The sequence below is a fragment of the Glycine soja genome, chromosome 8 (genome assembly GCF_004193775.1).
Source record: "Glycine soja cultivar W05 chromosome 8, ASM419377v2, whole genome shotgun sequence".
Taxonomy (NCBI): Eukaryota; Viridiplantae; Streptophyta; class Magnoliopsida; order Fabales; family Fabaceae; genus Glycine; species Glycine soja.
In genome coordinates this window covers 12,753,031-12,765,768 of record NC_041009.1, presented here as the reverse complement: position 1 = coordinate 12,765,768, position 12,738 = coordinate 12,753,031, and the positions used below count along the sequence as shown (strand labels likewise).

Sequence of the window (12,738 nt, the reverse complement as noted above, 5' to 3'; positions counted from 1 at the left end):
TTGAGAATAGACTCTGATATCAACTTAGAATGTGGGTTTGAACTTAACCCAACCTCAAAAGCTAGCTCAAAGGGTGAGGGTTGTCCCCCACTTATATACTCTATATTGGCCTTATCTCTTGCCGATGTGGGATTTGGGTGCTTCCCAATACATAACAGTATGATTTAATAATACACACACATGTTTTCTGTGTCTATTATGCTAAAGATGATACAATGTTATTTTATTGACCTTTTCAGGTTCTATACGAGTTAGAGGAGAAAGCGGAAGCAATTATAGATGAAAGAGGTATATCTTCTGTTGGATTGAGTTGGTGTTTATTAAATATGCTGTAAACTTAGAGAACACAAAGTCATTAAATCCCAATCCTACATTGCTCTCCTTAAAGTTTAACTAGAAGACAGAATGTAGATCTGCATCTCAATTGTACTGCTTCGTTTCTTTGATTATATATCTAATATGATGAATGAACCAATAGTGGGTGTTCGCTATTTTTGTCCTTGCTCCTGTTTGTTGTCATGTTGGCGGTGGTAGTCTTGTTATTTAAAGATTTCATTTTGCACTGCTTTGGGAAAATACACAAGGATTTGATAATTCATTTTGAATTTTAAACTGGCTGTGTGAATTTTCATGTTTCAATATGATGATTTTTCAAGCAGGAATCACTTGTGCTTGATTTCACTGTAGAGGAAAAGCTATGCTAGCATGGTCAATTTGCATTGTTTGTTTATCATTGATGCCGTAGTTTTTCACTGAAATAGATATAATGTTGTGCTTGCAGTGGAACATGAAAAAATGGCTGACTCATACTCCTTGATGAACCAAAAATTGCGAAAATCCCTGAATGAAAATTCCAACTTAGAGAAAACCATCCAGGAACTGAAGGTTTAAAACATAAAATACAGTTTCACTACCTTTATTTTTGCTTACATGTGGATTTGCTTAGGTGTATCTCTTGCAGGCTGATCTGAAAAGGCATGAACGGGATTATAATCTTGTCCAGAAAGAAACTGATGACCTTCGAAAACAGGTAAACAGAAACACAATTTTTTATTATGTAACATTGTAATGGAATCATAGCAGATAGCTTCTAATAGCTTAACATCTTGTGTTAGCAGAAATACACTATACTGTTTATAAATTTTAACTCTAACAAGCCTCAAGTAAATGATTATTTTTAGTGCTTGTTTAGAACCCAACACTTTTTAGTTTAAGAAGTAATTTTATTACCAAAAAATTCTCACTGGTTGCACTTAATTTGTCTTACTGTATTATACTCCTCAAGGTCATGATTGCATCTTCATTGCCTTGATTATGGTTCCTTATTAATTGAAAATTGATTCTTTACAGGTGACAGTACTTCTGAAGGAATGCCGAGACATACAACTTCGTTGTGGCTCAATGGGATATGATATTGTTGATGATGCTTCAAATATTGTTTCAAGGACAAGTACAGAGACTGAAGCTGAACATGTCATATCCGAGCACCTCGTAAGTTGTTTTTGGATTTATTTTGTCTCTTCTTGAACTTGTCTGTTTCATTGTTAAATGTGTTCAATTGAAATTTGGGATGTAGTTGACCTTCAAGGACATCAACGGACTAGTTGAGCAGAATGTTCAACTTAGAAGCCTTGTACGTAGCATTTCTGGCCATATTGAAAATCAGGAGGTGGAATTCAAGGTTTGTCGGAGAAAAAATCTTTTGCTATCCTTATACATAAGCCTGCAAAGACCCTCAACCTGAAGTATTTGGTTGTTCCTGTCCTGTTAATTGTAGGAGAAGCTTGAAATGGAACTCAAAAAGCATACTGAAGAATCTGCTTCAAAAGTTGCAGCTGTTCTGCAGAGAGCAGAAGAGCAAGGCCACATGATTGAAGCGCTTCATGCATCTGTAATTCTATATAACATAATGTTTTTGTTTCTAGTTCAAGATCTGCGACTTGGGGGAGGGGACCTGGGTTTTGTTTGAGATAGGAGGAAATTACCTTACAGGTCCCTGTGGGATTAAAACACCAGACCCATAGAATGGTAACTGTAATGACTCAGGTTTTTACTGTTGATCAGAATGCTCTGAGTTATAATGTTCCACATCTTTGATAATTGTCATATTTTTTATTTTGATTTTTGTTATTATGAAAAATGGTACCAACCAACTTTTTATTGCTGGGTGAATTTCATGTGTTGAAAAAAGTCTGTCAAACATTGTGTTATGGTTACTAACATTCCTCTTGTTATGATACTATTCAGGTGTCTAAATTTGTACTTGTGATGTCTACTTTTTGTAGGTTGCGATGTATAAGAGGTTATATGAGGAGGAGCATAATCTTCATTTATCTCATACCCATTCCTCAGAAGCTCTTGCAGGTTTCATAAATATTAATTTGTTGGCATTTCCTTTTATTCTTCCCCCCCTCTTGTGCAATCAATTTTTAACAAGAACAGGAGCTTTCAGAGTCTGTTAACAGTTTATATTGTTTGAGACGAACATGATGCTTTGAATCCCCCTACCACAAAAAAAAAAACAGCACAAAAGAAATGATATTTTGCAAAATTATCTTTATTTCAATGAGGTTGAGATGGGGCACATCCAATGTAATTAGCTCTGTACGTTCAAATTTCATAGAGAATGCAAAACTAGGCAGAAAAGCCTTGGGAAAAGATAGGATTATTCTGCCTTATCTATTGACAGATTTTCAGCAGTTGGGGCTTTTCATAGGCTTCAATGTTTGAACCCCATGATATCTTAAAGAAAATCAAACTAAAGCCCGACTGCATATTGTTTTGGCTATGGCATTTAAAAGGGCGGTCTTGTTTTGATATTTTCCTTTTGTTCTCTCTAACTGCTTCAATGTTCCCTTTTTTTATTTCATTTTAATATTGTTTGCTCTTGTGATGTAACATCCCTTGTTCGTTGGTAAAGTTTTATCAAAAAAATATTTCAACAACTCTTGTTAACACTAACTGCATTTAATACTCATCAGTATTTCAATGTCTAGAGGTCTTGTAGATGGATCATTGGACTGACCTAGTTTGAGGTTTAACATATTTCTTCTTTGAAGGCATTATGATGTGGGACAACAGAAAGTTATGGATTTTAATGGGTAATGATTGGGGTTTCATGTTGAATCAAAGGAAGCAAATGGCTATATCAAATAGTTATTGGATATAGATAAACATCAAGAGGCTTTGCCATGATCAGCATGAGTCATAAATGTGTTGGTGCTATGAATGTACCAAGGGTTTTGTGTTTGATGTGTTTTAAGAAAAGTTGAAGGAAGAGGAGGATTTTGACAAGGGTTTGAGTGTTGGTTATTGTTAGTAATAGAGCCAAGAAAAGCGCTTTAACTTGCTCAGTAGGCTGAGGTTCGATCATCGCAATGATCGGATGATAGTCAGATGAAAGGCGTTCAAGAATTGAGTCGACATGCTCCTGAAGCATAATCGGACATCCGACTGAGGCAAGCGAATCAAAGATCGCTCCGATCTGCGACAGGAATTCTCGCATTGACTTACCTTTAAGAGCCGTGGCTCGAAGTTGAGTTCATATCACGTTTGCTTGTGAAAATACTCATGAATTCTCTCCTAAACCTCATAGTAGTGTGTGCATCCTAAGAACACAAGATAAAATTGACGTAGAAAGTGTCGATTGAAGCCATGTGAGAAGCACTTGGTCTTGTTGCTCCCAAACTTCTATGCTGGGCTTTCAATTCCAGCTTCACAATCATCTTTAGAAAGAAAGCGTAGCGGAATTTGTGGATTTGCGACGAATCGCTGAAGGCGGTCAAACTTGATAACTGGCTCAACCTGTTGTCGCTAGAGAAGGAAGGTTGAATCATTGAGCTTGTGTGCAATTGAGTGAGGAAATGAGAAAGAGGAAAGAAACGCATTTTGTTGAGATGCCATTGAAGATCTCACCAAGCTTTGGATACCATAATAGAGTTCTTAACAGAACAGAAAGAAGATAAAGGATGAAATCTAAAAGAGAGAAAACTTGAGAATCAAGAAATTGTAATTGTTATTGGCACTGAACTTTGAGTTACAAGAGTATATATAGACTAGGATAGTTAGTTATGACAGCTGTCAATAACTAACTTACTAATTAAGTCAGGTAGAGAACTAACTCTAATCCTAACTATCTTCACTTTAATGAGAGTGCAGTTGAATACTGCAGCTCTCTATACAATCCTCTAATAGTTAGTCTCTCAAAGAAGTTAGATTTGGGTAGCATAGAAAGTCTGAGTAAAAATAAAGTAGAAATAGAGAAATAGCAACAAAAGACCTATTCATCCCACTTGAGGTCCCTTGGACATTTTGTGTAAGACATTGAGAAGGGAGTAAAATGCTGCTCTACCTTATCTTATCTGGTTCTCAACTATTTAATGAATTCCTTTTCCTTGTAAGGTATATGTAAACATTTAAAATTTTATATTTTGTATGGTATAAAAGAATGCAAGTATAAAGCAAGAAAAAAATGGCTTATGATCATATAGAAATTGAATTAATAAATTTACTTTATCATTGATATGGTATGGACTTTCTGTGAGAATTTTTTATTTTAATAATCCAATGAAAGCATACACAGGCATGCATACATTCTACCTTCAGCATAAAAACATTAAAACTTTAAAATGCCTTCTGGGTTCAAATTTTAGAGATAATCCTGGTCACTTGGATATAAACTCTAATGAATGTGTGATGTATGATTCCTCCTGTGTCTTTTTTCTTTGTGTGTGTGTGGCTATAATGAAGTGCTTACAGGTTCTGCTTTAACTTACTGGTCAATTACTTGAAAATTCTTTGTATCTTTGCATGTTGGTTATGCTTGTGTGTTGGCAGAGAAATGTGTGTAATGCAATTACATTGATTTAGTTTTTTGCATGCTCAATTGGTTGTCCTTGTGTGATCCATGTTTGGGCTTTCAGCTAGTTTTTGGTTGGCTATTGAGGACCTAGCACAAGCTATGAGACCACAGGCGGAGTTAGAATTTTATTTTGAACCAAGTGTAATGACATTGTGTAATCCATGTAGCTGCCTTTCTAGTGGGATAAGGATATTGTTGTTGATCGGTTGTGCTTGTTTTCATAAGTATTTTTTGTTGTATTGTGAAAAATGCTGATATGAATTGAATAATGATTTCTTAATGGATCTTTAGATCTGTAAGCTAGTGTAGATTAGCTTTGGTTCTTTGCTTGATTATTGTCAGACAGGTGTCTTCCCCTTATACTCTGTTGGCATCTTATATTTTATTGATTCTGGATTTTTCAGCTGTTGCGGAAGTTGGAAGAAACAACCTTAAGACTTCAATTGAAAGTTCACAGGTAAAGATAATGTTGGGACACTTTTGAGAAAATTACTTCTAATCTCATACTTCTTGTCAAGGATCACCTTTGTCAAGAAAATTATGAATGGTTTTATTGTGCTCTTTGGGCTTGAAGTGTGCAGAATACATAGGTCTCTTATTCTTTGTGCTGAAATTACACTTTTATATTGTGAAGAATATAAGGTTGTGTTAATAATGTAAAGTTGATTTGGTCATTACTTGGATCTAAAATTATTGCCTAATCTTGTTGTACTGCTTGACATTAAATCGTGTTATACTGCTTGACATTATTGTATTGTAGCCCATTAATTTTCTTTCTGCTTTGACATCATGTAATGAACCAACTCTCCTATAAGCTTTAATTATTCGGTGAATTCTCATGAAAGGTTCTTTATCTAGCACTTATATTGTGTGTTGTTTTCATTATTATAGGAGGCTGCTAAGAAGTCCCTTGAAAAAGCTGCTGAGCGTGTGAGATGCCTTGAGGATGATTTAGCGAAGTCTAGGTAAAGGTTTCAAATTTGCTATATTTTCAGAAAAATATGACATAAATGTTCATAATTTTTTCTTAGAAACATGGTTGCTTTTAGTAAGTCTGGATTTCTTATAAATACTACCACTCTGCTTTTTTTTTTTTTTATCTGCTGTCATGTATTAATTTATTGTGTCTAATTGGCTGAAAAGAGAAGATTATAATAATTGACCTAATCATATGCTACTGAATTTAACTGTAAAAGGTACGTAGACTACTAAACTGCAGCATGGTTCTATAAAGTTCCTGCTGTGTACAGGGTCTAGGGAAGGGTCCATCCTAATGTGGGTGTATGACAGGGCTGCATTACCTGACATGATGACAACTCCAACCTTGCACCTTGGCTTCCCTTTTTGATTACTGGTTTTATAAAATAACATAAACTGCTTTTATAATTTTTAATCTGCTAACCATGGAGAAGTAATTTAAATTCAGTTATCGGAACTCTCAAAAAGTTGTTTGGTTTGAGTTGTAGTTGATGTAACAATGATTTTTATAATTTCAGGTTGTTTATTCTTAATCCCTTGTAACAATTAATGAAGTTTTTTCTTGTTCACAGAACTATATTCCCTTTTTTATTCTTTGATTCATATTATTTTCATTTTTTTAGAGCAATTATAACCAAGTAATCTTAATGCTCATTAGAGAAATAATATTTGGATTACTAAATTTTTGCATGATCCTTTTACAGATACCTACATGCTTTCTGTATAGCATGTAATGTATGGGTTCTAAATCTGAAATTTTGTGTCTTCAGGAGTGAGATTATTGTATTACGATCAGAACGTGACAAGAGTGCACTTGAAGCAAATTTTGCTAGAGAGAAACTTAATGACATTATGAAAGAATTTGAACATCAGGCAATTACTTGTCCATAATATTAAGTGCTTTGTCCTTGTATATCTGTGTTGTACTAATTTATGAATTTCTGATGACATTTTAGAAAACTGAAGCCAAAGGCATTTTAGAAAGAAATGTTGAGTTTTCTCAGCTGGTTGTTGACTACCAACGAAAATTGCGTGAAAGCTCTGAGTCATTGATTGCTGCTGAGGAGCTTTCGCGGAAACTTACTTTGGAGGTTAATACTTTATTCATTATAAATATCGGGCTATTTGAGATTTTATGAACTTTTGAGCCGACATGTACCTTTTTTTTATGGACCTGTACTATTATTTCAGCTGTCAGTTTTAAAGCAAGAAAAGGAAGTCATATCAAATTCTGAAAAAAGAGCATCCAATGAAGTTCGCAGTTTGTCTGAAAGGGTGCAGCGTTTGCAGGTCAACATTGTTGTTATTTTTCAATTTTTTTAAATTTGCATATTCTTACACAGTTACACTTGCTATTGCAGGCTAGTTTGAGTACCATACAGAGTACTGAGGAAGTTCGAGGGGTAGGTTATTATCATCAGCTTGTGTTATTTTCATGTTTCTATAAAATTACTATCTATATGATTCCTTTTTATTTGAAAAATGTAGGAAGCAAGAGCTGCAGAGAGGGTTAAGCAAGAAGAATATATAAAGAAATTGGAGGTTTGTTCTATTGTTTCCTTATAAATACTTAATACTATTTGGTTAACCATAATTTTGTTTCCTTCACTAGTGCATATTTGGTGTTTTTTCATGGTTTTTTGTTATGCTTATCATAATTTCTCACTTTTCAGAGGGAATGGGCTGAGGCCAAGCAAGAGTTAAATGAAGAGCGGGAAAATGTGCGGAGATTCACATCAGATCGGGACCAGACCCTAAAAAATTCTCTGAGACAGGTTGAGGATATGAGCAAAGAGTTAGCTAATGCATTGCGTGCAGTTGCATCTGCTGAATCAAGGGCTGCTGTGGCTGAGGTATGTGTTTTTTTTTGCTCTCTTTTGTATACCTTATTCTTCTTAAAGTCTTCACAAATGGTAAATATTAACTTCAAGCTCTATACACAGGTAAAACTCTCTGGTCTTCAAAGAAAGATGGGTTCCACGGATGACAAGGTTTGCTTCTGGGATTGGTTTTGTTAATTTGTGAAGTGTGTTGCTGATAGTGGTTCTTTGAGAACTATTAGGGTTAACACTCTTTATGTTTTAGTTTGTAGAACTTTCCTTTGAATATCATTTCCAATTTCCAAGTAAAAATGTTTGTGGGCATTTTAAGGCTCCTATTTTTCATTGAAAGGAGAAATTTATTAGATGCGATAGAAATAAAGAGTGACCAAGAATCTGAGAGATGCAGGAGAAAGTTAATGAAAAGTTTACAATGTGATATATATTTTCTATTCTGTGTATCTGAATGAATTGACTGAACTTCTAACAGCTTCTTTAACATTCATTGTTGGAATCATTACTTGGATTCCTAACTGAAATCTAATGATTGAAACTGATTGCTTGCTAGGCTGACAGCTTGGCGAGCTACCCATAACAAGAAAAAGGGCAACCTAGTGCATGAGACTCTCCCCTGAGGTCTGGGGAGAGTAATGTATGCAGCCTTACCCATGCAAATGCAGAGGCTGTTTTTACCATTATTAAAACTCTAATCCATCTGCTTCTCTATGATGTACTAATAGTATCTAGATGCCACTCCTTATGGTCAAGTGTCTTGTAATAGATTCATTACGTGTTATATAACTGCTGGAAATTTAGAAGTGTTTTGCATCCATTATATGGAAGTCCAATTTTAGTAGTTTTGCTTCCATGCAATGATAATATTTATGCTCTTAATTCTAACGTACTGTATTATTGAATGTAGCTTGTCGAAATAGGTGGAGTGAGTGGACCTTCCACTTTATCAAGTGATGAGGTGGGCATACATTTTTATATATCAATTTCACTTTAGTCTTACACACTTTCTTATGCAATGTTATGAAAATATGAAATATACCAATCTGTTGAGATTATTGAAGTGTGCACAGTAGTCAGTTAAGTAAACAGTATGGGCAAATGACAAGACCTTGTGTGGGGACTCTTGTATTGCCCCCAGAAAAGATGTGTGTTTTTAGGGGTGTGTGCGCAAAATGGACTATTCAATGATCAGTTAGAATTGTTCCCTATGTCACTGTGCTCCTTTGATGCATTTGGTGTACTATATGATGGAGTAACTTTTCATTTCCAATAATTTGTGTATTATAAAAATAAAATTTGGTTTGTCACTTCACAATAAGATCCTGATTCCTGCTGGCTGGATTTGTCTATGATGGAAAAGAATTCCAGATTCAATGTCACAAATTGAATTAGGGTTCTCATGAGTCATTGTAAAACTATGGATGGTACCTTTGCAAGGTCTGGAATGGTTGTAATAGAGACTTGAAAGTGGGAATTGTACCTATTAGGATGGTATAATTGCACCTTGAATGATTTGGACACGTGAGACTTAGCAATATTGGTGTTAGAAGAGTTGCTAAGATGTAGTCCAATAAGTAGGAGTGGGCCACAGAAGACTTAAAGTGAACCCACTAAAAGGGTTCAGATCTAAATTCTTAAAATGTGGGTTTGGGCCTAACTTGACCCCAAAAGCTAGCTCTTGGGGTGAGGGTTGCACCTCACTTATATACTCTATCTTGGCCTTATCTCTAGTTAATGTGGGACATGAGTTTTTCCCAATATAAATGATCTCTTGAAAGATATGTTTTTTGACAAGAATGCAGTGGCATCACTTGATACATGTAGCCAATGCACAGTGTAGAAGGGAATGAGTTCTAAGCTAAAGGAAATAAATCAAATAAAAATGTACCACTGCTATGTGTTAAGAATTACTGCACTGTTTGGACAGTGAGAAACTGAGAGAAAGTAAGCCAGAGAGAGAGAGCAGTTTTTTTAAAAAGGATTTTCTTAGGGAGTTGTTGAAGACTCTACAGTGGTGATCAGTAATTATAAGAGAAGGAACCTAAACAATGTTATTAACTATAAGTAAATCAGCTACAATGGTAAGCTATCTCTAATAGCTCAAATGAGTTGTGCTAGAAAAGATTTGCAGGAGTGCCCCTTCTACTTTGTTTTCTGTTTAATTTGCTCTGCAAAAACTACACCTGTGATTGTGCTTGACATTTTCTCCCCCAACTTAATCTCTAGGTTGTTGCTGAATTGCAAAAGGCAAAGGACGAAATTGAAAAGTGGAAAGAGGAAGCTCATGCCAACAAAGCCCACATGCTGCAGGTTATTATTATTTTCAAACAAATTATATTTAATTTGTAATTAAACTAACTTCCTGTGTTTAAATTTTACAATGAAGTATAAGAGCATTGCTGAGGTGAATGAAGATGCACTGAAAGAGATAGAAAAGGCGCATGAGAAGTTTAAAATAGAGGTATTCTAGCATATTGAATCTTCAAATATGTTTTCCAGTCAATTTTTCTATTTTACATGTATTTTTTCTGTCTTGTTAACAAAATAGGCTGACAATGGAAAGAAAGATCTGGAATCTGAACTTAAGTCACTAAGAGACAAGATGTTAGAGCTTGAAAATAAATCTTCTTTGAAATATGAAGAAGTTGCTTCTGAAACTGTGGGAAAGGAAGAGGCTCTTACATCTGCTATGGCTGAAATCACAAATCTTAAAGAAGAAATTTTAACCAAATCGTAAGTTGTATCATGGTGCTGCACTGTTAAATTTACTGCTAGTTGGTTTCACATCTCTTACATTTTTTTTTGTGTGTGTAGTTCTCAAATTTCTGCAATGGAAATTCAGATCTCGGGTTTAAAAGAAAAACTGGACAGGGAACATCAGAAATGGCGGGCAGCTCAAACCAATTATGAAAGACAGGTACATGGACATGGTTCTTAAAATATGCTTATTTGATTAAACTGTTGCATGAATCTAGTTGCATGATGAGTTTGCTTGGCCGTCTGATTTTTGACCAATCTGATTTTACCATTTTCATTTGACTGATATTATAATATTTAGATTCAACTAGCTGTAAAATATTTAATTTGATGTTTTTTATTCATTGACTGTGTAAAGAAACCAGAGAAGAGAGAGAAAAGATGAATTCTATTTCAGTGTTGAATCTAATTCTTATTCAGAGAGAGCTTAGAACTCAGATATATATACAGAAGCTAGCTTCCACTAAAAGCCAAGCTCTAACTAACTAACTCCAGCTGTCACAACAGAAATGACAGCTGTTAGCTATTCTTACTGTAATGCTGAGTCAGAGAGCTGTCTCAGCTTTTACTCTATCACTGTATGAATTATCACTCGGTTTTTTAGGAGTTTCTTTTATTTGTCTTCTATTTTTTTTCCTTTTGTTTTGTCCATAGTAGTTAATAATGGCCGGAGTGGCCACGATGGCGGTGGAGCTGTGAAATGAAGGTGGTACATAATTATTTATTATATAACAGAAACATATATATATTTTTTGTGAAGATAACAGACAAATATATAAAATATAATAATATGCATAAACAAAAGATATTTAAATAAAAAATGTAATAATTTAATAAAATGAATACAATAATAAGAAATATAATATATATAATTAAAATAGCAGCCATCCCGCAATCCAATTTTTGGGACCGGCCACTTTGCGTCATGATCTGGAACAGACTACTTAATGTATTCCTATATCACTTTGTCCTTGTTGAGCATATATTTTACCGTGACCTTTTGTATTCCTATATCATGTTGTTTCTCAAATAAAATTTCTTATGTCAAATAAATTAATAGTTTGCCTGCTTAATGTGCTTATGAAAGTGTAATTCATGCTGAAATCCATTCATTGTTATCTGAATTATTAATCTTTGAGGATGTGAATATGTTTTTTCTAACCAATTTTGGAAGCTGTTGGATACAATATATTGCGTTATCTTTGCTTATTTCAATTTCTTTTCATTGTTTTTAATCTTAGATGTTTCTTGTTGTTCAGGTTGTTCTCCAGTCCGAAACTATTCAGGAGTTGACAAAAACATCTGAAGCACTAGCCTTGCTGCAGGAGGAGGCATCTGAGTTACGGAAACTAGCCAATACTCAGAAAATTGAAAATGTAAAAATTTTCCTATTCAATTCATAATTATAGATTTATTATCTGCTTCTTTTTCAATACTTCAGCACCAGTACATTTAATTTTTCTCTGTTTATATTTTTTTTAGTTTCTGAGGTGTTTGTTGTAGCCCTTATGGTACGTTTGTTGCTTTGATTTTTGCTGTTTTGGTTGATTATCATCAGATTAACATACAATTTCTTCTACTGCTTTACTTTTTGAGTGTCAAGTAGTTTTAAAAGGATTCAATAGCTTAAATCCTAGTGATTTTTTTCTTCCCATGAACTATTTATTAATTTTATTTGAAGTTAGACACACATGTACCTGAGAATAAAGGAGTAGTTGTTTGTTTTGTAAGTTATGAGTGGACATGTTCTAAAATGAAGCATTTGGTTTTAGTTATTGATGGAGAAAAAGAGATAAAAGATCATCAAAAGCTGAATTGATATTGACTGAGATGCATTATAATTTATTGTTTCATTTGTTATATGTATGTGTGTGTAATCCATTGTATTAATCCTTCTCTATGCTAATAATCTAGCTAATTAGTGAAACAAATCATGATGAGAGAAAGATGAAATAACATATGAATCCTAAAGGATTATCTAAGATATGATAACATATTTTCATATATTCTAGCACTCTCCCTCAAGTTAAAGCTTAATAAGCTTTAATCTTATTACAAATAATCTTTTTTCTTATATGGAAAACAAACAAGCCCAAAACCTAGAGGTTAGGGTTAGAGCAATCTTGAAATTGAGCACAACCACCAAGCAACTAGAGGGACACAACTAACCAACGTGGGTTGGGTATAGTGGAAGGGGCAAGTCCATCACACCGTGGCAAACCAAGGTTCAAATCCCTGTTGGGAGAGGTGTCTACATTTAGTGCGACTTTACCTTGTACAAGATAGACTCGAAGTAAGATACCTGTG

At 34.4% G+C, this 12,738-nt stretch overlaps 1 protein-coding gene across 2 annotated transcripts in view; it reads left to right on the top strand.

Moving 5' to 3' along the window:
* The window catches only part of LOC114422051 (nuclear-pore anchor-like), a 33,398-nt gene that overhangs the window by 9,343 nt on the left and 11,317 nt on the right, over nt 1-12,738 (top strand). For both annotated transcript variants that reach the window (XM_028388233.1, XM_028388232.1), the window contains exons 12-33: nt 240-288; nt 782-885; nt 962-1,030; nt 1,351-1,491; nt 1,577-1,681; nt 1,778-1,891; nt 2,286-2,364; nt 5,266-5,318; nt 5,753-5,826; nt 6,610-6,712; nt 6,796-6,930; nt 7,031-7,129; nt 7,201-7,242; nt 7,328-7,381; nt 7,513-7,692; nt 7,783-7,830; nt 8,582-8,632; nt 9,901-9,984; nt 10,061-10,135; nt 10,223-10,407; nt 10,489-10,591; nt 11,691-11,807. In XM_028388233.1, coding sequence (XP_028244034.1) covers nt 240-288; nt 782-885; nt 962-1,030; nt 1,351-1,491; nt 1,577-1,681; nt 1,778-1,891; nt 2,286-2,364; nt 5,266-5,318; nt 5,753-5,826; nt 6,610-6,712; nt 6,796-6,930; nt 7,031-7,129; nt 7,201-7,242; nt 7,328-7,381; nt 7,513-7,692; nt 7,783-7,830; nt 8,582-8,632; nt 9,901-9,984; nt 10,061-10,135; nt 10,223-10,407; nt 10,489-10,591; nt 11,691-11,807 — 2,064 coding nt within the window. The remainder of the gene's footprint in view (nt 1-239; nt 289-781; nt 886-961; nt 1,031-1,350; nt 1,492-1,576; nt 1,682-1,777; nt 1,892-2,285; nt 2,365-5,265; nt 5,319-5,752; nt 5,827-6,609; nt 6,713-6,795; nt 6,931-7,030; nt 7,130-7,200; nt 7,243-7,327; nt 7,382-7,512; nt 7,693-7,782; nt 7,831-8,581; nt 8,633-9,900; nt 9,985-10,060; nt 10,136-10,222; nt 10,408-10,488; nt 10,592-11,690; nt 11,808-12,738) is intronic.